Raw genomic sequence first — 21,503 nt, 5'->3', positions numbered from 1 at the left:
CCCTATTCTGTATGGACATTCAAGGGGGAGTGTTAAGAGTTAATTAATTTAGTCAAGGTGTGAATGTCCACACTCCAATTTCTTCATTGCATTTAATGTAGTAGCCAACCCTAATTGCCACCCTCTAAGGTTATAGCCCACAATGTAATAGTGGTTCTTACTACTATAAATAGCCATGTAATTTCACTTGTATGATGCACAAAAATATTACCAAGAGTAATACATAAAAGTAGTAATACTTCTCTTATTACCTTCTTCTCTTAATCCTCTAATTTCTATATATTTCATAACATGTGAAAAAAAAATTCTTTTGAAAACAGTTTACATAGTACTTCGTATATCAATTTTTTTTTTTAATTGTTTGTTTGTAGGTAAGATAAAGAGCCTTACTAGGTTGGAACCCCTTACGGAAGTCACGGGTCAACCCGGCAAGGGCTCAAATTAGATGGAGCCTAATTTTACAGTAAAATGGGAATAGTAAATACAAAGTAAGTGTATAAAACTTGTTATTTTTGTACGAGTCACAAGCTACTTTCTGATGAGAAGCCAGAGACCGAAGTTGAAGGAGAAGATACAGAAATGGCAGAATTGAAGAAGATGATTCCTAAAGCTTCAGCTTCAGCTTCAGCTTCAGCTTCCTTCATTAATGGCGGTATTACTCTTTCCTCTTTTTTTTTCTTCCTTTCCTTTTCATTCTCGATCTTTTTCAGATATCAGATTTCGTCATTCTCACTTGTTTCTCGATTCTGTTAGAGATCATTGCAATTTAGGGTTTTCCGATCTTAAAACCCCCCCTTTCACTCTTCAATCATATGATATGAATTCTTTAGGTTGAATTACTTGGAATTTCACATGATATGCATTCTTTAGGTGTTCTTTCTAATTGCTACTGTCATCTGGGCAGAGTTGATTTCGGCTTTTCTCTTCTTGGTAAATTCATTAAGCTTGGTTATCCCCTTGATTGTGTCATTTTTAACACCTTAATTAATGGCTATATTCACTCTGATATGCTCCCCCAAGCTGCTCATTTGTTTAATCAAATTGTCAATCTTGGTTTCCAACCCGACTTAATTATGTATAGTACTATTGTCAAAGGCCTTTGTAGGATTGGCGACAATACGTCTGCTCTCACTTTGCTTAACAAAATGCAATCTCGATCTCATTTTAAGCCTGACATTGTTTTATACAACACTATTATCGATAGTCTTTGTAAGGACAGGTTGTTACAACAGGCCCTAGACCTGTTCTCCTCTATTAAATCTGAGGGCATTAAACCCAATGTTGTCACTTATACTTCCTTGATTCGAGGCCTCTATAATTCCGGCTCTGGGGATGAGGCTCAGCGTGTGTTCACTGAGATGTTAGAGAGCAACATAGCACCTAATGTTCAGACCTACAACATGCTGGTTGACATGTTATGTAAAGATGGTTGTGTTGATCAAGCTCAGTCCATTCTTAAGCACATGATTGAGAAAGGTGTGCCTCCTGACATCCTTACTTATAGTTCATTACTTGATGGTTATTGCTTGCGCGGTCAAATGGAAGATGCTGAGAACCTACTCGATCTCATGGCCGAAAATGGTTGGCAGCCTGACCTCGTAAGTTTTAACACTATAATTAATGGGTATTGCTAGGCTAAAAATGTTGACAAGGCCCTAATCATATTCCATGAGATGTTTCAGAAAGGGATAACCCCTGATGTTGTTTCCTATACCACTCTTATTGATGGATTGTGCAAAGCCAATAGATTCCCACTCGCAAATAAGCTGTTAAAAGAAATGCAGGCTCATGGAATTCCTCCAGATGTTGTCACCTATGCTTCTTTGCTTGATAGCCTTTGCAAACATGCACGGCTTAACGAGGCAGTGAAATTACTCGAAGATATGGAGGATAATGGTGTTAAGCCAGATGTTGTCATCTGCAATATCCTAATAGACAACTTGTGTGAGGCTGGACAACTTGAAGATGCAGCAAAGTTCTTTTCAGATCTTGTAACAAAAGGTCTGCAACCTAATGTTAAAACATACACTATACTGCTCAAAGGCTTCTGCAAGAAAGGGCTCATGAGTGAAGCTGCTCGAGTGTTGAGGATAATGGAGGAAGATGGTTGCCCCCCTAATGATGTTACCTATAATACGATAATCAGAGGTTATATACTCAATAATGACTTGTCAAATGCATTATACTATTGTGATCTTATGGTTGGAAAAAGATTTGAAGCTGATGCAGACACTTTGTCATTGTTTGTTGGCCTCTTGTCTTCTGATAAATTAAGTGACTCAAACAAGGACCTGCTATCGAAGTTTATCAGCTGAATTTCAGTTAAAATGTATGCAAAGATTGTGGACTTTGGATATTAGAGTGTTATTCTAAGTATTGTATCTATCAACCTATCTGATTGTATTTTTGACAAACAGATTATGGTAGTGTACCTCAAGAATTTTTCTGTGTCCTCCATACGGTCCTGAAGGTAATATGTGGCATAAAGTCAGAAGCTGTTGTGCTGTGCATTATCCTAAGGTTTAATGCTTCTTATCCTGTCTAAAATCATGTGCATGCTGTATAATGGTCATTTTTAAGTAGCACATGCAGTTCTTTCTAGCTCTGTTATGACTAAGATGAGAACTATAAAATTGAAACTTTTTTAAAAACGGAGATCAGCATTTTTTGCTTTCTTTTCCATGCTTTAGTTTATTACAGCTAATGGGCTTTCATTATATTTAAACCCATGTGCTAATTGGACTGAAGCGGCACAGTCAACTGATCCACTAAATATGTTTCAAAAAATCATACTCATTGTAGATATTATACCCATGAAGCACACACTGCGTTGAGTTATAATTGCATAGCCAACATATAGGCTTATTGAAGATTGCTTATTGCATAAGATATTTAAAGGTATGTGATTGACTGATTTCTGCAGCTTAATTAGTGTCAATATTTGTTTCAAAATCCGTTTTGATAATTGGTGTTTTGTGATCATTCTTGAATTGACTTCTGGGTGAAGGATTTGTGTAATTTTATTATCATTTTAAAATATGAGGTTGGTTTGCTTGTTGCAGGCAAAGTTGAAATGAAGTTGGAAAACAAATCGCTCTTAGTTCCAGTTGTCTTGTGAGCTTCAATGCAGAGATCACCAAACAACAATTAATGAAATCTTGATTGTATCCAGATGCTTCACTATTTGGTTTGGTAAGTGTTTCTGAACTTAATTTGTATTATGGTCCTTTAGTTTAGTACTTTAGTCAATCAATCAATCAATCAATCAAAGCCTTAATCCCAAAAGTGGGGTCGGCTAACATGAACCAAATTTGATTATTCCGTGTAGTCATCAACATAAATCTTTCTCCTCCATCCCTTACGATCCAAAACTTCATCCTCACGTAAATCCATGCACTTCATATCCTTCCTCACTCCTTCCAACCAAGTCATCTTTGGTCTCCCTCTTCCTCGTTTAATCCCTCCATGGTCCCACTCTTCCACTCTTCGCACCGGTGCACCCTCGGGTCTCCGTCTTACATGTCCAAACCAACGCAGACGATTTTCCCTTAATTTATCTACAATGCCCGCCACACCTACTTTCTTGCGAATAACCTCATTTCTGATTCTATCTCTTAAAGTGTTTCCACACATCCACCTTAACATGCGCATTTCCGTAACCTCCATCTTTTTAATATGCTCTTTCTTAGAAGCCCAACATTCTGTACCATAGAGCAACACTGGTCTTATGGCAGTCCTGTAGAATTTTCCCTTCAACTTTAAGGGAATGCTGCGGTCGCATAACACTCCCGTGGCCGCTCTCCATTTAAGCCACCCTGACTTAATCCCGTGGGTCACGTCTTGATCAATGTCACCATTCTTCTGGATGATCGACCCTAGGTACTTAAAACATTCACTCATGGTCAAATCCTTTCCATCCAAACTCACCACTTCATTGCTTGTCCCCCTCTGAGTGCCAAAACGACATACCAAATATTCAGTCTTACTCCGACTTAGCTTAAACCCTCTAGATTCCAACCTTTGCCTCCATTGCTCCAACTTGACATTAACCCCATCCTTAGTCTCATCCACCAAAACGATATCATCTGCGAACAGCATACACCATGGAACCTCATCTTGAATTGGTCTAGTTAATTCATCTAGAACCGTTGCAAAAAGAAAAGGGCTTAATGCAGACCCTTGATGCAATCCGATTGTAATAGGGAAATCTTTTGTCAACCCTCCGCATGTCCTCACATTTGTTGACACATCCCGATACATATCCTTAACTAGGTCTACATACCTTCGTGGGATACCTTTCTTCAACATTGCCCACCAAAGTATCTCTCTTGGCACCTTGTCATATGCCTTCTCTAAATCAATAAAGACCATATGAAGATCTTTCTTCTTTACCCTATAAAACTCCATCATTTGTCTTATCAAATGGATTGCCTCCATAGTAGATCTCCCAGGCATAAAACCAAATTGGTTATCTGAAATGCTTGTGCATGCCCTCAACCTTTGTTCAATCACCCTTTCCCACAACTTCATAGTATGGCTCATAAGCTTAATTCCTCGATAGTTAGAACAATCTTGAGCGTCTCCTTTGTTTTTATAAACCGGGACCAAGGTGCTCTTCCTCCAATCTTGTGGGATCCTTGTAGCCGTCCATATCTTGTTGAAAAGGTTTGTTAACCAATCAATACCAATCTTACCCAAACACCTCCACACCTCTATCGGTACCCCATCAGGGCCAACCGCCTTCTTAGGTTTCATCTTCCTCAGTGCAATCTCCACCTCTACTCTCCTAATCCTTCGCACATACTCCATGTTGATTTCTTCATCACTCATAGAGGTATCTCCTATCACAACTCCATTACTTCCATTAAATAATTCATCGAAGTACCCCTTCCACCTGTCCTTGATGCCCTCCTCTTGCACTAGGACCATTTGGTTCTTATCTTTGACACACTTCACCATGTCAATATCCTTCCTTGCCTCTTGTCTTCTCTTTGCCATCTTATAAATGATCCTTTCTCCCTCCTTGGAATCAAGCTTTTCATAAACCTCCTGATATGCCTTTTCTTTTGCTTGGCGAACAGCTGCCTTTGCCTTACTCTTAGCCTCCTTATACGCTGCAAAGGTTTCATCACTCCTACATTTTCCTAAGGCTTGATAGCATTCCCTTTTTTGCTTAATTACTGTTTTCACCTCTTCATTCCACCACGAAGTATCTCTCTGTACCGAAGTTCTTCCCCTTACTTCCCCTAAGACCTCTTTGGCCACTCTTAGGAAACAGTTCTTCATTCGTAACCAAGTCATGTCCGGATCCACCTCTCCATCCCAATCCGCTTCTTCAATTACCTTTTCTGTAAAAACCTTAGCTTTTGCATCCCTTAGGGTCCACCATCTTATCCTTGGTTCTTCTTGTCTAACTTTTTTCTTCGCCTTCTCTTTCAGACGAATAGTCATTACCAATAGCCGGTGTTGGGTGACCACACTCTCCCCTGGGATAACCTTACAGTTTATGCAACTTTGTCTATCTATGCTCCTTGTGAGCAGGAAGTCTATTTGAGTTGCATTTGCTCCATTCCGAAAAGTTATCAAGTGTGAATCCCTCTTCTTAAACCAAGTATTAGCCAAAATTAAATCATATGATTGGGCAAAATCCATAATAGCTTCACCACCGGCGTCCCTCTGCCCATACCCAAAGCCTCCATGGACACTCTCATAGCCATCTCGGCTCGCCCCAACGTGCCCATTTAGATCCCCTCCAATATATAACTTCTCTGAGTGGTGGACACCCTGCACCACCTCGTCTAGGTCCTCCCAAAATTGTCGTTTCTCTTCTGCATCTAAACCCACTTGGGGAGCATAAGCACTGATAACATTCACAATCTCCTTGCCACATAGCAACTTCAGCCTTATCAACCTATCGTTCTTCCGATAGACCTCGATCACCTCTTTTGCCAACCTCTCATCGAGAACCACACCAACTCCGTTCCTAGCTCCACCATTCCTTGTTCTGTGGCTCGTTTCTTGCCCAACATACCATACCTTATACCCCAAAACCAAGCCTCGAGCTCCTTCTCCTGTCCATCTTGTCTCTTGGAGGCACATGATGTTCACGCGTCGTCTTTTCATTACTTCTACCAATTCTGCTGATTTTCCCGTAAGAGACCCCACATTCCAAGAACCAATCCGCAAACTAAATTCTTTTCTCCCACGCTCCCTCCTGATCCCAACTCCAAGCCCTTGATTATTTGACACCACAATTGGGCAATATGGCGCGTCGCTTCTGGGCGACGACCTAGCAACCCTTACATACTTATCACTGCACCCGGGTGATTTAGTACTTTAGTGTATCCAATAATTCCATGACATTTAAGTATGGTCCTTTGTTGTGAATTTTCCTAAACAAAAAAAAAAAAGTGTATTTTTATAAGAATGAATTCACACTTGTATAAGTTTTGCTAAAGATTTCTGGATACTTTTGCAAAACAGGGATAATTTTTTTAATTGAAAGGAACTAAACAATTTGATGAAATAGACCAAATTATAAACCTAATTGCAAATGCTTCATTAGGAAAATAAGTTTCTCTCCCATTCGTTAATCTACTTCAATTATTTCACAAATTTTTTATTTTTGTTAATCTCAACAATGTTTATATAAAATAGCATCTTAAAGCCCTTTATATAAGCAACATAAATCATAACAAACCATGAATTCTAACAAAGCAACAATAACAAACTACTTATTCTTTCTACACGTAAAATCTAATCCTTAATGGATTAGCAAAAACGTGTAGAACTACCAAATACTAGGAATTAAGAATAGGCCTTACAATTGTCTAGTACACCAAGCATGATTTATCACCCTATTACCTTCACATCAACATATCCGTACATCCAATATAACTAGCTAGAAATAGCAAAATATTAATAGCTTGAATTATTGATTACTTTGTAACTTGGCCAAAGATACTCAAATCCACATCATTACAATTTCTTGTTTATGGGGGGATGAAATCTAATGCTCCTCTTTCTTGGTAATCCCTTTTATTTTCTCGATTAACTGGTCAAGATTTGAATATGAAGACCCCCCTTCACTTATGCTCTTCTTTGCTAAATGTGAGAGTTTAGACACTGACATTCCCAGCTCGTCCTTCTTTCTCTCCATAAGATCGTTGATCATGTTCACCACTATTTTTCTATCACAGGTATCCTTCATATCGAGGCCAATTTTCCAGACTTCACTGACAAATCTGCTGTCCACCAGATGATCAGCAAAGTAAGGCCAACAAAGCATTGGCACCCCAGCCACTATGCTTTCCAACACCGATCCCCTTCCACTATGGGTGAAGTACCCACCAACAGCTGGGTGAGCCAATACTTCTTCCTGTGGTGCCCAGCTCACTATGTATCCTCTCTCCTTGGTACCTTGCATGAGGTCATTATGGGCTGGACTTTCTGAGCCACTTCCTGTAATGATATCGGACTTTATGACCCATAGGAAGTACTTGTTACTCTGCACTAGTCCTGCCCAAAATTCCATCAGCTGGTCCTTTGTGAAGGTAGTAATTGTACCAAAACTTGCATAGACAACAGATTTGTCAGGCTTTTGGTCCAACCATGATATGCAACTTCGATCAACTTCCCACAAGTTGCTAGAGGAGGTGTAGGACAGTGTGGTTTCTTTTCGGTTGAGTCTGTATTTTAAGTGAGCATGTAGTGGGCCTATGGTGTAAACACCTCTACAGTGCTCACGAATGAGGGAGAGTATCGGACCTTCCAGATCCTCAAATGTGTTGAGAATGAAGGTGTGGGCTTGCTTGATTCGTTGCATCTCGCTGTTGAATCGGTCGTGATGTCTACGGATGGCAGATATGTCTTTGTCTCGGCAGAAGCAGGGAAGGTCACGGTACCGGAGGAAGCTATCCATCCCAGGTGCATTCTTTACTAGCTCATCCATATCTTCATCTATTATTGTTCATCGTAGTTTCATAGCAAGAGAACTAAAACCATTAGAAAGTTGCCAAAAAAAAAGTGATGATTTCATTGTAGTTTCATATCCAGTGTTGTGATTTCTAAGAGTTTCATTTTTAGGGAGTTGATTATAGGGAAATTGTTATTACTTTGTTTGATTCACATATTAACGAAATTTATTTAGTATATTTCTTTGTAATGTTTTTGAAAGTAATTTTAATGCTACTTTTTTTTGTTCTTTCTAGGTTGTTTACACAAATAGGTTAGGGGAAAATTTGTTAGAAACTACATTTTAAAATCCAAGTTGTGAAATGTCGCATTTAAAAAAAAAAATTTGGGAAATTCTCTTTGGTGAACTTCTAGTTTTTACTTTTCTAAGTAATATAATAATTACTTTGTTTACCACTTAGAAAATTAAAAACTTGGAGTTCACTAAAGAGAATTTCCCAAAATGTTTTTGCAATTACCACTTGTCGGAATATAGACTAGACTTTTAATTACCAAAAACTTGCACCTTTAAATTCCCCACTTTATCTATCATTCCAACTTCCTCCTCTGTGTTCTCTCTCTCTCTCTCTATTTCATTAAACCTCAGCTAAATTTGCTGATCTAACCGTCAAAAGGGTTATAGCATCTTGTGGCCATATTCCAGAAGCAAGTAGTAAATTGCAAGAAATATTGTTAAAATGTTTTTTTTTTACAAAATTTGGATTTTGTATGCTGGTTTCAGACAAAATATCCCAAATGATATCAACCAATATTAGTAATAAAATGGTAAAATGAATATAATGCAAATTATAAGATAAGGAAAAAAAGTTACGGAGTACTAATTAAGATAAATGGAATCAAGAATAGTGATTTATGATAATGAATGAATTGTTTAGAAAAAAAAATGGTGGTAGCTAGAATTGAACTTGAGTTTCTCTATAAGCATGCAAACTAACACCTATATATCTCCTTGAGAAACATTCAAATATATCAAAATTATACTTGTATCATTTTGACTGTAAAATATTTTTTAATCAACTTTTTATAAAAAGTTTGTTAAATGTATCAGTATCAATTTAGTTCGATATTACATATATTTTTATTCTATTATGTAATTGCAACAATTTACGACTCTAAACTGCTTAAAAAATGTACATGTAGGTAGAGGTTAATCATAACTTAGAAGGGTAATTCCCCTGCTTCAATTAGCTTTGGTAAACATTGAAGTGTCCAAATGAAGTTTGCACCAGGAATCATAAATGTAATCACCGGTAACTTTACCTCATTAGCTATATCATTAACAAAGCCCATCCATCCATCTAATATTAAACATGTAACTTCATCGTTTCCTACAAAAATGTCCTTCAGAAGGGGCTTAGCACTTGTTGCTAACCCCATAAACATTTCTCTCAACCAGGTTTTATCACCAGATCGTGGGTGGTCATCGGGAAGCCCATCAGGTACCGTCTTAAAGGTAAACCCGGGATAGCGGGCAAAACGAGCTTCAATGTCAGTGTACTTGGTAAGTCGTTTTTGGTTGTAGGTTGTGTTTAGGAAGGTTACCTTAAGATTTGCTAGGCATAAATTTTCTGCCAAGTTTAGCATTGGGGTTAAATGGCCTTGTAATGGGACTGGAAAGATCAACACATGAGGTGTAGGATGTGATTTGGTCTCCATTTTTGGTACTACTAACAATATTTTTGGTCTTGGAATTTAGATTGATATATTTTCTATGTTGGGTGTATAATATATAGTTGTACTACAGTATATATTTGGTTAGAAGAGTATTGTTTCCTCGAGAGAAACGCGGCATCGCAAATTCTGAAAACTGAATTATGCAATTTTGTTGTTACTTTGGTCTATTTACGATGGCACATTGCTGAATCTGAGTTGACATGGAAAGCTTTGTACCTTTGACAAAAGGAATAGTTGGTCTCCTAGGCTCGTGGCCCTCGTTGGGCTTAGGCACTTAGGGGGTGTTTGGTATGAGTATTTTAAAGAGGTGGAAACGGAATCAGCTTTCCGTTACCCTTACAATGCGTTTGGTTCACGAGTAAAGAAACAAAACCCGTTACCTTGTGGTAACCGTTTCCACCCTTTTAAAATCTTGGGGAAACAATTAACGTTACTTGGCTTTAACACAAAAAACCAAACTCTTCTCTCTCCTCTCTCCTCTCTCCTCTCCCCTCTCCTTCAACATTTTTCATCAGAATTCTCAAATTTTTTCAACAATTTTCCTGATAATTCTTTGAAGAAAACAGCAATTCTCCAAATTTCGCTCAATTTTTTTTTTCAATTATCTATTTCAAATCACCAAGAATCCACAATCTCAGGTTTGTTATCTCTCAATTTTTTGTCGAAAAAAACCCTAGATTTTGATTATGTGTTGAATTTGTATATTTTTCATTCTGATTGTTTGTATTATGATTTTATATCTCGAAATACAGATTGTTATTTAATTTCCATAATTTCGATTTTTTTGCTGAAATTGATAGTATGTATTGCTATAATTGCTGATTATTTTGTATTTTCCCTTTAAATTTTCCCCAATCACCAAGAAGAAAGGGATTGGTTATCATTGTTTACGTTTCCTTAGTAATACCAAACAAGTAGTAAGGGTAACACTATATATTACCCTTTTCCCTCCTAATTTGTTTCCATTCCCTTACATTTACTAATTTGATACCAAACACCCCCTTAGATTTTAGTAATAGACTAACCAGTGTTATGTCCGGGTTGATACTACGAATATTATTGTGATAAGTTGATAATTAGCCTTTAGATGTCTACGAATATTATTAGACCGTGTAATGTCCGGATTTTTAAAAAAAGTAAAATCAGACATACATTCATTTAGATGATTAAATTATGGAGAATATGAAAGAAACATCATTCAATACGTAAACTAAATTAGCGATAAAATTATTTAAACAAGAGAGAGAGAGAGAGAGGGGGGGGGGGGGGTGCCGGGGTGACACTTGATGCTAATGGTTTAAGTTATTTAATATTCAACTAATGTGTGGTTCGGGCGATGCCTCGGGTGCTAGTTTGTACTTGTTGGTTTCGAGTTTAAGTCAATATTTTTTAGTTGTCAAACTCAATCATTAAATAATGGAAATAAATTATATAATAAAACACCAATTAACTTATCTAAGTTAACTATAATCTTGTTGGATAAAACAACACAATTAATAAATGGCTAAGATGGTAAGACTTGTAACTTAGGACTTGTTGGTCTTGAGTTCAAGTCTTGTTATAAGTATTTTTTAGATGCAAAACTAATACATGTTGTGAAGGTGACATGTCATGTTTATAGTGACATGTGGCATATATTGCTGACATGTCGAACTTAAAAAAGGTGACACGTGGAACATATTCTGTTTTAGGAACGTTTTTTAATATATAATAAAGTATAGATATAGATTATAATAACAAATATTAATACAAAGTACTATTAACTTTTTTGGGAAATTTTACATTATCACCCTTTAGTACCGACTTTTCTAAGCTGTGCCCCTCCTTTTGAAAGTTACACACGGTAACATTCAACTACAATTGTGTATCAATAGTGACATTATTGTTAACGGTCATCGTTAGTGGGGCCCATTTTGAACTTTTTGATATTTTTCTCAATTTGCGTGTTGAATAAATATTTTGTTAAAGATTTTAGAGTCAGGGCATGTATGTTCTCTTCAGATTATTTTTACTTCCAATAAGTTTAGTTCAGTTCTTAATTTCCTTCTCTCATAACATATTCAGTTCAGTTCAACTCTAATAAGTTCAGTTTATTTTAGTTCAGCTCAATTTAATCAATCAGAACAGGCCTTCAATTTGTCTCTTGAGGATCCAAATTAAACTCAAATTTGGCAAAAAAGATAATGTAAAAGCTTCGTTTTATGAATTTCTTGAAACTATAAATTAGTAGCTTTTTGGCACGCTAGTGCCTCGTAGGATTTCCCCCTAGGTGCAAAACTGTCATTAGATTTTATTTTCACTTATTAGTGAAATTTTAATTTAAAAGAATAACATTAGAAATTGAGTGAAATTTTAATTTAAAAGGATAACATTAGAAATTGCACAAGATCAAACTTTGCAATACCGTCCTTAGAATTGGACCCGATGATTCCCATTCCAGGTAATAAATTAAGGACCCGTCAAACCAATTCCAATTTAATTCTTAAAATTTTGGAACTGGAGTCGGTTGGGTACTCGATTAATCGACATTTTATAAAGTCTATATGCCACGTAACCCCTTCATAACGCTACGTCACCTGCTCACTTCTCATTACACCACACCACCAATGCCACATGACTCTCCCTTCCATTCGTTACTCATAGCATGTAATTAAAAATCCACAAGATTTGAATATGCAACCTCTAATTCTAGAGTTGAGTGGCTGACCACCAAGCTATGTGTTCTTTTATATCATCTTTTGAATACAAAAGATTAATACATATGTATAGTAGCGAATGACAATATGAATAACAAATTTAATTACAAAAATTAAGTCATAAATTAAAATGTATGTTAATGATCAGCCCATGTAATGCCTCGGCAGCGCCCGAACCAAAATACTAGTTCTTTATTATAACATTTCATCAAATTCGTTTTGTATTCTTCGATTTAGGTGCTATAAAAATTGTTTGGTTAAAGTTTTAAAGGGACGTTTAAGCCCTTAAAGTTCAAATTTGAGGTCAAAATTAGCAACAAAAAAAAGTTTAAAAATGCTCAAGTTACGTGCAAGAACATGTCTCGATCTGTATATTTCGATTTGTTTCGCACAAAAAAAAAGATGTTCGTTTTTAGGGGGTCATTATTGTCGGATCAAATTTCGAAGTCGAAATTCGAGGAAAAAAGGGCCCTAGATTAATGTTCTATTTAGCGGGTTGTTATGGTAGATAATAAGTCAAAAATAACAATGGTATCATGTAGAATAAAAATAAAATTGAGTATCAAATGGAAAAACCCAAAGTACAATGATACCAAATGAAATTTTTTATTTTTTTTAAAAATTTTTTTTTTTTAAAAAGAAGATAGTGCATACTTTTCCAAAACCCTACAAAAAAAAAAACTATGTTCTCTTTTTTCTAACCTAACCTAGTTAAACTTCGGGATTTCCATCGATGGTAAAAGATCACCAATAATATGGTGATTATAGTTAGTCCCTCAATATAGGGTTTAGTCGGTTCCCTTATAATGAAGTTTTTAGTGTTGTATGTTGGTTTGTTTTTCGTGTGTGAATCGATACAAATTTAGAAGATTTGTCTTGCAAATTTTTGCAATTGCGTGTCTATTGGTATAGGGTTGCATATTTAGAAGATTCATCTTGTAAATTTGTCGATCTTGATGACTAATCAAGTTTTATCACTTCCCTTATATCAGTGAAACTTCATTAAGAACGATGCAAAAACATCTAAAATGATTCAGTAGCAATTCAGAAGTGATGCCCTTAGTTTAGAGGTGTTTGATACTTGTATTAAAAATTTAGATCTCTTAAGGGAAAATTGTAAGTGCCAAATAAATAATTGTTAATTTCTCCGTTTTTTAGACACTAGGGCAGTCGACGCGCGCGATGCGCGCGAAGTGATTTGCCCTTTCTTGATGTCTATATTGGGTTGTGTTTAAACTTTTCGCAACATTGGGATTTTAGGGAAAATAGTTTGATAAATTAATGGAATGTGTATTTAAAGTTTTCGTTTTTTCCTGCACAACCTTTCTTCAAGAAACATCTATGCAATTATTCAACAGTGTAATATTGCAAAAACATCTACAAACTTAATTAGAAATGGATTAAATACAATTCAAAAATCATAGAGCACACATTATATAATAAAAGAAGTAATTTAACATTAAGAAGTAATTTAACATTACATATGCAATAGTAGAACAATTTTTCGGAACATTTACTATTTGAAAGTCTATATTCTTACCCAACCTAGTAATTACTCTACATAAATTATATAAGATTAACTATATGAAACTAAAAAAGAGAAACAATTACACCCTGCAACTCGCATAAACATTAACATTCAGGCAACAATTAGATAAAATAGTCCCTTGGTAGTTGGTAATAAATCATCTATTCGTACATACAATTTTTTTTTTCATTTTAAATAATAATAATAATAATAATAATAATATCATATGAAGTGTAAAGCATTATTTTTTTTAATTAATAAAAAAAAGCATTACATACATTTTGATAAAAAAACGGAATTAATTGATGATATATGTTTAATGAAAAAAAAAACATTAAATGTATTAATGATAGTAAACATATTATTGAGGGTAAAAAAGTAAATACACATTTTGCACACAATTTTGTACACAATAGTGAGGTATAATTGGTAGCACACTATTCCTAAGAGTTATTTTCTACTTTTTATAAGGTAGGGATATCACTTTCCAAAAATAGAAGTTTCAATTTAGATGCATCATTTTCCATTTTAAATAATAAATTTTCTCTAACTCTCCAATCATATGGTCCTTTGTTTATTTTATTTTTCTCTATCTTTCCATACTCCAAAAATTTACTAAGAATCCGTAATTACAAAAATGATACTAAGGAGTACAAATTTTTTAAAAAATGGAGGAAGTATAATTGGATGAAATCACCTCCTTAATTCCTTTTTTTTTTCTTAAGAAACCTTTATTTTTTTTAAAGGGGGTGTTAAATACCACCACCTAAATGTATCAAAACCGCCATCATTTCAAGCAAAGGGTCATTAATGCCCTTACTAAATCCTAACCCATTTTTCTCCTCTTTTTTTTCCAGTCTCATCAAACACCCCAACTACTAACCTTTCTTCTCCACACAACCGCATAAAAAGAGGTTACCGATAGCCGTTGACGGAGGCGGAAGGCAACGACGGTTGGTAATCGAAGCTGATAAACCAGTCATTGTTGGTTTTGACTGCCGGTCAACCGTAACCGGTTTTCAGCTTCGGTTGACCACGATAACCGGAGGTTAAAACCAGCTACCGTGGATGATAATCGGTTTTGGCCTCCGGTTAGCGTGGTCAAATGACAGTTTGTTCGGCCAATCAAACCACTTTAAATCCCTGGAAAAAAGTCATACCTGTGTGACGAGCCACCTCCATCACCATTCGTTTCTCATCAACTTTAGCAGTCGTGTTAGCAGTCCGATGTAGATGGTGGTGGTTGTGGGTTGTGGTGGTGTGGGTCGTAGCGGTGTCGTGATTGGTGGTGGTTGACTTGGTTGTGGTGGATGGATTAATGTTAGAGAAAGAAAATGTTTTTTTAGTAAGGGCAATGATGTCTCTTTACTTGAAATAATTGCGGTTTGACGGTGGTATACCGTATACTTTATCAACTTGAAATTTCTCAATTCTTCATTCCTTTTCAGTCTTACCTCTTTTAACGGACGGAGAGTGCATAGAGTAGAAAAAATCACTTTTACAGGATTGGTTTCACCTTTCCGCCGTTTCCATCGCCGATTTCGAAGGTTTTTTCCTCTATCTGTTACTCTGTTTCTCTCTTCTCAATTCTTCGATTTCTTACAATTTTTTTTACGTTCATCAATTTGAATCAATTGTTGCGTGTATTTCAATTTGGTATGCTGGTAATTGCACTTTTAATCATACGAATGCGGTGTTTCGATTTTACATTACTTTTAATTTTGATCATTATTTTTGAGTTATCGAATCTGATGGAAATGTCTGTTCTGAATTTGGGATTATTATTATTATTTCTTTTTGCTGTGAATTTGATGGTATCAACAATGGAGATGGCGAAAAGGTATAAGGTTTGTCTTGGCAATTCCTCTTTTTATTCTTCATGCTCTAAATTAAATTATTTCCTTTGGATATTGATGATAGTTTCAATTATTAGTGTAGTCCAGTTTATTTAATCTGGTTTCATTTTTTTTTTGTCTGCTTAAATATGAGTCAGCCCCAGTTTATAAAGTTGATAAACAACGAACGTTTATATAGTGTACTTGGCATCTGACATGCGTCTGACAGTGGCGGCTACGTCAGATTTAATCCGTTGTGGAATCCTCGTCATAGAAACGGCAATAGGGGTATGTTGACGGGGCTGTTGAAGATCGTTATGTAACGTTGACTTAAACAATGTAGGCATTTATTAAGCCGTTGGTTGTATTAGGTTAATTTGTCGGCACCCTTTTGAAGTTGTTGCTCTGAGTCTCCAAGTCGAAGTGAAGGAATGCAACTTCAGGGGAGTGCTTCTGTTCTGCCTCGTCGCGCAATTGCAAATTGGTAATCTGCTGTATGTGAGTATCATTCTGCTTGGTTGGTGATTTGTTTGTTAATGTATCTAATTTAAATTGAAACAATTATGTCAGTCCTTTAGAAATTATGTAACTTAAATCTGTTGTTTATATGTTGAATTACGAGTATGTTCTGATAAATTTAGTGCATGTTTAATTAATTTTTGATTGAGAAGTTGATTTTAGAGTAAATGACGCTTAATTAATTGCAACTTGATGAATTGGGTGGATTTGAAATTGAATTATATGTTTATGGGAATTATTATGCCCTATGACGAGATTACAGTGTGTTAATTTGTAGTGAAATGCATTATGAAGGCCATATGATCCTGTTACTGGTAGGTAATTGCTGACACTATACGGTCGATTAGAGGATGGTTGTATGGTGTATAATTGTACTGTGTTGAGATTGTACTAAATCAAGAAGGAAACTGTAAGGTTTTATGTTTGTTAAATGTTTAATTTAGTGATTGAAATTGAAAATTTTGTTGCTCTTGACCATGGTTGCGATGTTGATGGTTGGTCATGTATCCTTTTTATGGTATAGGAGTGAGATGTTTGTAATTGTTAGAACTTTGAAGATTTCATGGGAAGGGTCACAAAATTGTTATAATATATCTTGATTGTGTGTTGTAGGTTTATTGATTGAGGTGTTAGGAAATGGATAGAGGGTGTGTAGAAATTGGTGAGGGGCTTTGTGGGGATCTTGATAGTGGGAGTGGGGTGAAGTTTGTTGGGCGTAGTAGTGGTGAGGATGGCTTGGGTGATGGAAATATTCCAAATATATGGGATGGAGCGGAACATGAGAATGAGGATGTGTTTTGCACACCGGTTGCAGAAAGAGTAGTAGAAACTGTTAACACCGTAGTTGGAAGCAATCATGTAGGTGAAGCAGTCATAGTGGAGGCACCTAGGGTGGGAATGGTGTTCAAGACTTGGTTAGAGGTCGAAAACTATTACAAAGAGTATGCCGAACAACAAGGGTTTGGGGTAAGTAGGGTTGCAGGAGCTTATAGTAAGGGTGTAGTTAGAGAGAGGATAGCTAGTACTTGGAGGTGTGAGTGTTGGGGTAGGCCGGATATGAGGGCACTGAGGGAAGCGAAAAAAAGGGCTAAAGATATGGAAGTTGGTGGTTCAGTTGGGAAAGTTAGGGATGCAATGTGTGATGATGAGTTAAATAGGCGGAAGAGAAAGTCTAAGAAGTGTGAGTGTAAGGCTATGATATACGCAGGGCGTTGTAGTCAAGGTGATTGGGTAATTAGGAAAGTTGAATTAGAACATTTGAACCATTCCCCTAAACCTGAGAATGCACAACTTGTGAAGGAGTACCGAATGAAGAAATTAACAACAAATGTAAGGAGAAAACTGTTGCATTTTTTTGATGAGGGGGTACCTGTCTCTCAAATCCTAGGTTGTCTCGGGCTAGATAGCAACGGAGAAAATGGGTTGAAGCTCACTGTTAAAGACCTTCAACATGAAGTGTATAAGGCAAGGAAGCTTAGGATGGTTGGGGGTGACTCTACAGCAATGATGGCCTACTTTGAGAAAATGCAGGCTGAAAACCAAAATTTTTATCATGCACAGCGTCTGGATGAATTTGGGCGATTGAAGGATGTGTTTTGGGTGGATGCACGTAGTCGAGCGGCTTATGAGGAGTTTGGTGATGTCGTGTGTTTTGATGCAACCTACCTCACTAATCAGTATGATCTGCCATTTGTTAACTTTGTAGGAGTGAACCACCATGGGCAGTCAATTCTTTTAGGGTGTGCCCTTGTATCCCATGAGGATAGCGATACGTTCACCTGGATATTCAAACAATGGTTGTGTTGCATGAACAACCGTGCACCACTGGCAATTCTTACTGATCAAGCGGCTGCGATGAGGAAGCCTTTGGAGGAAACCATGCCCGACACTCGTCATCGATGGTGCATTTGGCATATTATGAAAAAAATACCGGAGAAGCTAGGGAAATGTGAAGGGTATGCATTTTTGAGATTGTTGTTGGTGATATTTGTCTTATTTATTTTTGCTAAATGACTAACATTAAATAATTGTGAAATTATGTTCATTTGTTGGTTGCAATGGAATTTTAGTTACTTGGCATATGTAGTTGTGAAAGTGGTAAGATTTGTTGCTGCACAGGTATGCAGATTTAAAGAAGGAGCCGAAGGCAATAGTGTATGAAAGCCTTAATGTTGCATAATTCGAGGAGCGTTGGATAGCCTTCATCGTACATTATAAGCTAGAATCGAATGACTGGCTTACTGATTTGTACTCCGAGCGACACATGTGGGTACCAGCATTCATGAGGGAATACTTTTGGGCTGGTATGAAGACAACACAAAGGGTGGAGAGTATTAACAGCTTTTTTGACGGTTTTTTGTACCGTAATACAAAGCTTTTTGAGTTTCCTGAGAAGTATTCGGAGGCCATGAAAAAAAGGGTAAGTGATGAGACGGATGCTGATGCAAATTGTTCCAAGTTTCTTCGTCGCCTTGCAACTGGGTACAAGGTTGAAAGGGTCTTCCAGAAGCTGTATACAGACCGAAAATTCCAAGAAGTACAGACAGAATGCATTCGGATGAACTATTGTTGCCCTCGTGAAGAAACAAAGATATCTGAATCTGTTACTCAATATGTTCTCGAGGATCGAGTATGGATTGTGGTTGAGGGAAGCAATGAGGAAATCATCACGGATCGCAGGAGGTACTATTGTGCTACTTTCAACAAGGAAACCTTTGATGTGTTGTGCGAATGTAGGAAATTTGAGACCCATGGAATCATGTGTAAACATATGATCAGGGTTTTAGACCTCAACCATGTTTATGACATTCCCTCGCGCTACATATTAAATAGGTGGCGCAAGGACATACTTCGTAAACACACCCTAGTTAAGGTGGCATACCATGACCCCGCAGAGACAGTGGAGGTGAAAAGACACAAGAAGCTTATGGCGGTTTTTGAACCCATTTGTGATGTGGCAGCCATGGTTGATGACGAAGCTGTGGAGTTGGTAATTAAGGGTTTACTAGATTTGGATAGCAAATTATTGAAGCGGAGGCAGATGAAGTTAGACCAAACATTTGCAATGAATTTCACTGGAGAGGCTAACCCGATTGTTCAGAATGTTAGTGACAGTGGAGGTACTTCTGCCTCTGTACAGGAGCGTAATTCACAACAGCTTGGTAGCCAAGGCAGGGAAGCGTACACAACCCCGCAGGCAAAGGTTGATGATCCGGTTACCAAAAAAAGGGGTCGTGGCAGACCCAAAGGGAGTCGCAATAAAAGTTATCAAGAAATAGGTTTTAAGCTCCCCTCTAAGAAAAAGGGAAAGAAAAAGGTATGTTACTTGTTTATGTAAGTACTTTGTCTTTTGTCATGATGTATGATGAAGTTATATGCTGTAGGTATTTACTTTGCTAAATGTTGTTTACTTTTGAATGACTTTAAGGGATCCACCCATATAGCCGACACGCAAACGGAGTCAGTGGTTGAGGCTAGTAACAAACTGCCAGTAAGTTGTTATATGTAATCCCAGCCTGATCAAATCCATCATTATGTAAATGCTGCTCAAGTGTTCTGAACCATCGTCACTTAATTCTGTATTTGTTTTTATAGGTTACCCGTAGCAGGACTTCGAAGAAGAAAAAATCATTAGCTGCTGCTGCTTCATCTCCTGTCGGGTTGGACCATATTCCTGAGGACGACGTTCTGCTTAATTGTACATGGGATTCTCAGTCGATGTTCTCACAAAGCTTCTAATCGCTTATCGGCAATCTGTATTCGAACTATGTTATTGTGTTACATTTGTTGATTCTAAATGGACGGTCATGAACTTCATGCGATAGCCTGACACTGGTGAACACCTGGCTAAGCCTCTAGTTTTTATTTTTTATTGTCTTCTCCCTTTCTTGTAGTAAACCTTAAACAGTCCGTTCATTGATGAACGTAGTAAGGTGGTTTAAGTTAAGCATAGTTTATTTTTGTTACGTACCAAAGTGGTGACTCTTCACTTAGTGATGTACCTGTTTGTGGTCGTTTTTTTTATTAAATTTGAGTTGTTGTTGGGGTCATCAAGATATTGGGCCGATTTTTGGAAATGGTATTAACAGTTTATGGGCCTTCATTTTCAATCTGATCTCATTTTGGTGTGCGACGGTTTTAAAGGGTTGTTGACCTGCATAGGTAATATGAAACTGTACAACAATTTGTTGTTATTTTATTTTGGGCCAGCCCACTGCTATCACCGCTGTAGGCCCATCAACTTATCATATTTTGTTAGTCCTAATCCTGCACCGCCCTTGTTGTGTAGATGGGAGCCATTTCATTACTTGTTCATCTACACCTGTTAGATCGTGAAAATCAAACCGTATCTAAAATAATGAAAAGTGTTTGGCATAAAATTTTACAACAATGATTTTGATTCATCGTGAAAATTGAAACAAAACCAACACACTACATGTTCCTTGGCTGAAGGAAAATAAGTAGATATACCAACCTTAACAAGGCAACATACGCAACTACAGCTAGACTTAGTTTAAGTAGGATTACTTACTTTAACACATCTACCTTTCACTACTACTACTCCGGCCTACGAGATAAACGTTACTGCCATAAACAACTGCAACATAACCAACCACAACATACTAAGTTTAATTACGACAACACATGTACCATGGACTACTACTCCTAAGGCCTACGAGATACACATTACCCCAACATCTTTTCCAAGGGCATGTTAAGGAGTAGCCGAGTGTGGCTTGAAACATGACCCAAGGACCTTGCTCACCCACTTTGCTGGCTTTGAAACCTTGATGTACTTGCGCACGCCACCTACTACTGACAGTCGACGAAGTTTCCTTGCCTTTGTGTTGCCTTCGCTTGATGACCAAGGACTCAGGGGGTCTTGGGGGTTTCTGAAAGGATTGTAGTTGAAAACAGGGGAGAAATTTTGCAAGAAATAGGTTGGAGACCAAAATTCATCAGCAAAGTCTGTGATAAGGCGATCACTATCCTCACTCTCATCATCCGCGTCAAACTCAAGCTCTTGAATTGCAGAAAGAGGTGGATTGGGGCCTCTCCCGGGACCTAAAGGGCAACTAGGAATGAGAGGGTCGTACCTAAACAAGTTGGGCATAAGTAGCCTATCCATTTGAAGGTTGCTTTGGTTGTGAAACTTATGGTATTTGGTAGCTACAGATAAGCTTGTGAACTCTGTGCTGCTTCTACAATACTATATATATACAAGGTCATCCCACTTAATCACTTGTATGAAGGTCAGTAGTGTAAACCCACACCTTA

General features: G+C 37.1%; 2 protein-coding genes and 1 pseudogene across 3 annotated transcripts; 2 read left to right on the top strand and 1 right to left on the bottom strand.

Annotated features, from left to right (window-relative positions):
• The first annotated feature begins 545 nt into the window (after positions 1-545).
• Positions 546-8,228, top strand: LOC145603655 (uncharacterized; annotated as a pseudogene). The gene is made up of 2 exons (XR_014104888.1): positions 546-3,192; positions 7,200-8,228. The product of XR_014104888.1 is annotated as an uncharacterized LOC145603655 (transcript).
• On the bottom strand, positions 6,839-9,633 carry LOC145603656 (7-deoxyloganetic acid glucosyltransferase-like). Its single transcript, XM_081659604.1, has 2 exons — positions 9,141-9,633; positions 6,839-7,968 (listed from the first exon to the last, which is right to left on the bottom strand). The coding sequence occupies exons 1-2, from the start codon at positions 9,628-9,630 to the stop codon at positions 7,010-7,012; spliced, it is 1,449 nt and encodes a 482-aa protein (XP_081515730.1). The 5' UTR covers positions 9,631-9,633; the 3' UTR covers positions 6,839-7,009.
• Positions 9,634-16,862: 7,229 nt separating this feature from the next.
• On the top strand, positions 16,863-18,405 carry LOC145606298 (protein FAR-RED IMPAIRED RESPONSE 1-like). The gene is made up of 2 exons (XM_081662314.1): positions 16,863-18,181; positions 18,345-18,405. The coding sequence occupies exons 1-2, from the start codon at positions 16,863-16,865 to the stop codon at positions 18,403-18,405; spliced, it is 1,380 nt and encodes a 459-aa protein (XP_081518440.1).
• The last annotated feature ends 3,098 nt before the right edge of the window (positions 18,406-21,503 follow it).

Source organism: Chenopodium album, chromosome 22 (genome assembly GCF_948465745.1).
Source record: "Chenopodium album chromosome 22, dcCheAlbu1.1, whole genome shotgun sequence".
NCBI lineage: Eukaryota > Viridiplantae > Streptophyta > Magnoliopsida > Caryophyllales > Amaranthaceae > Chenopodium > Chenopodium album.
Note: the sequence above shows the minus strand (reverse complement) of the source record. Positions and strands in the feature narration are given on the sequence as shown.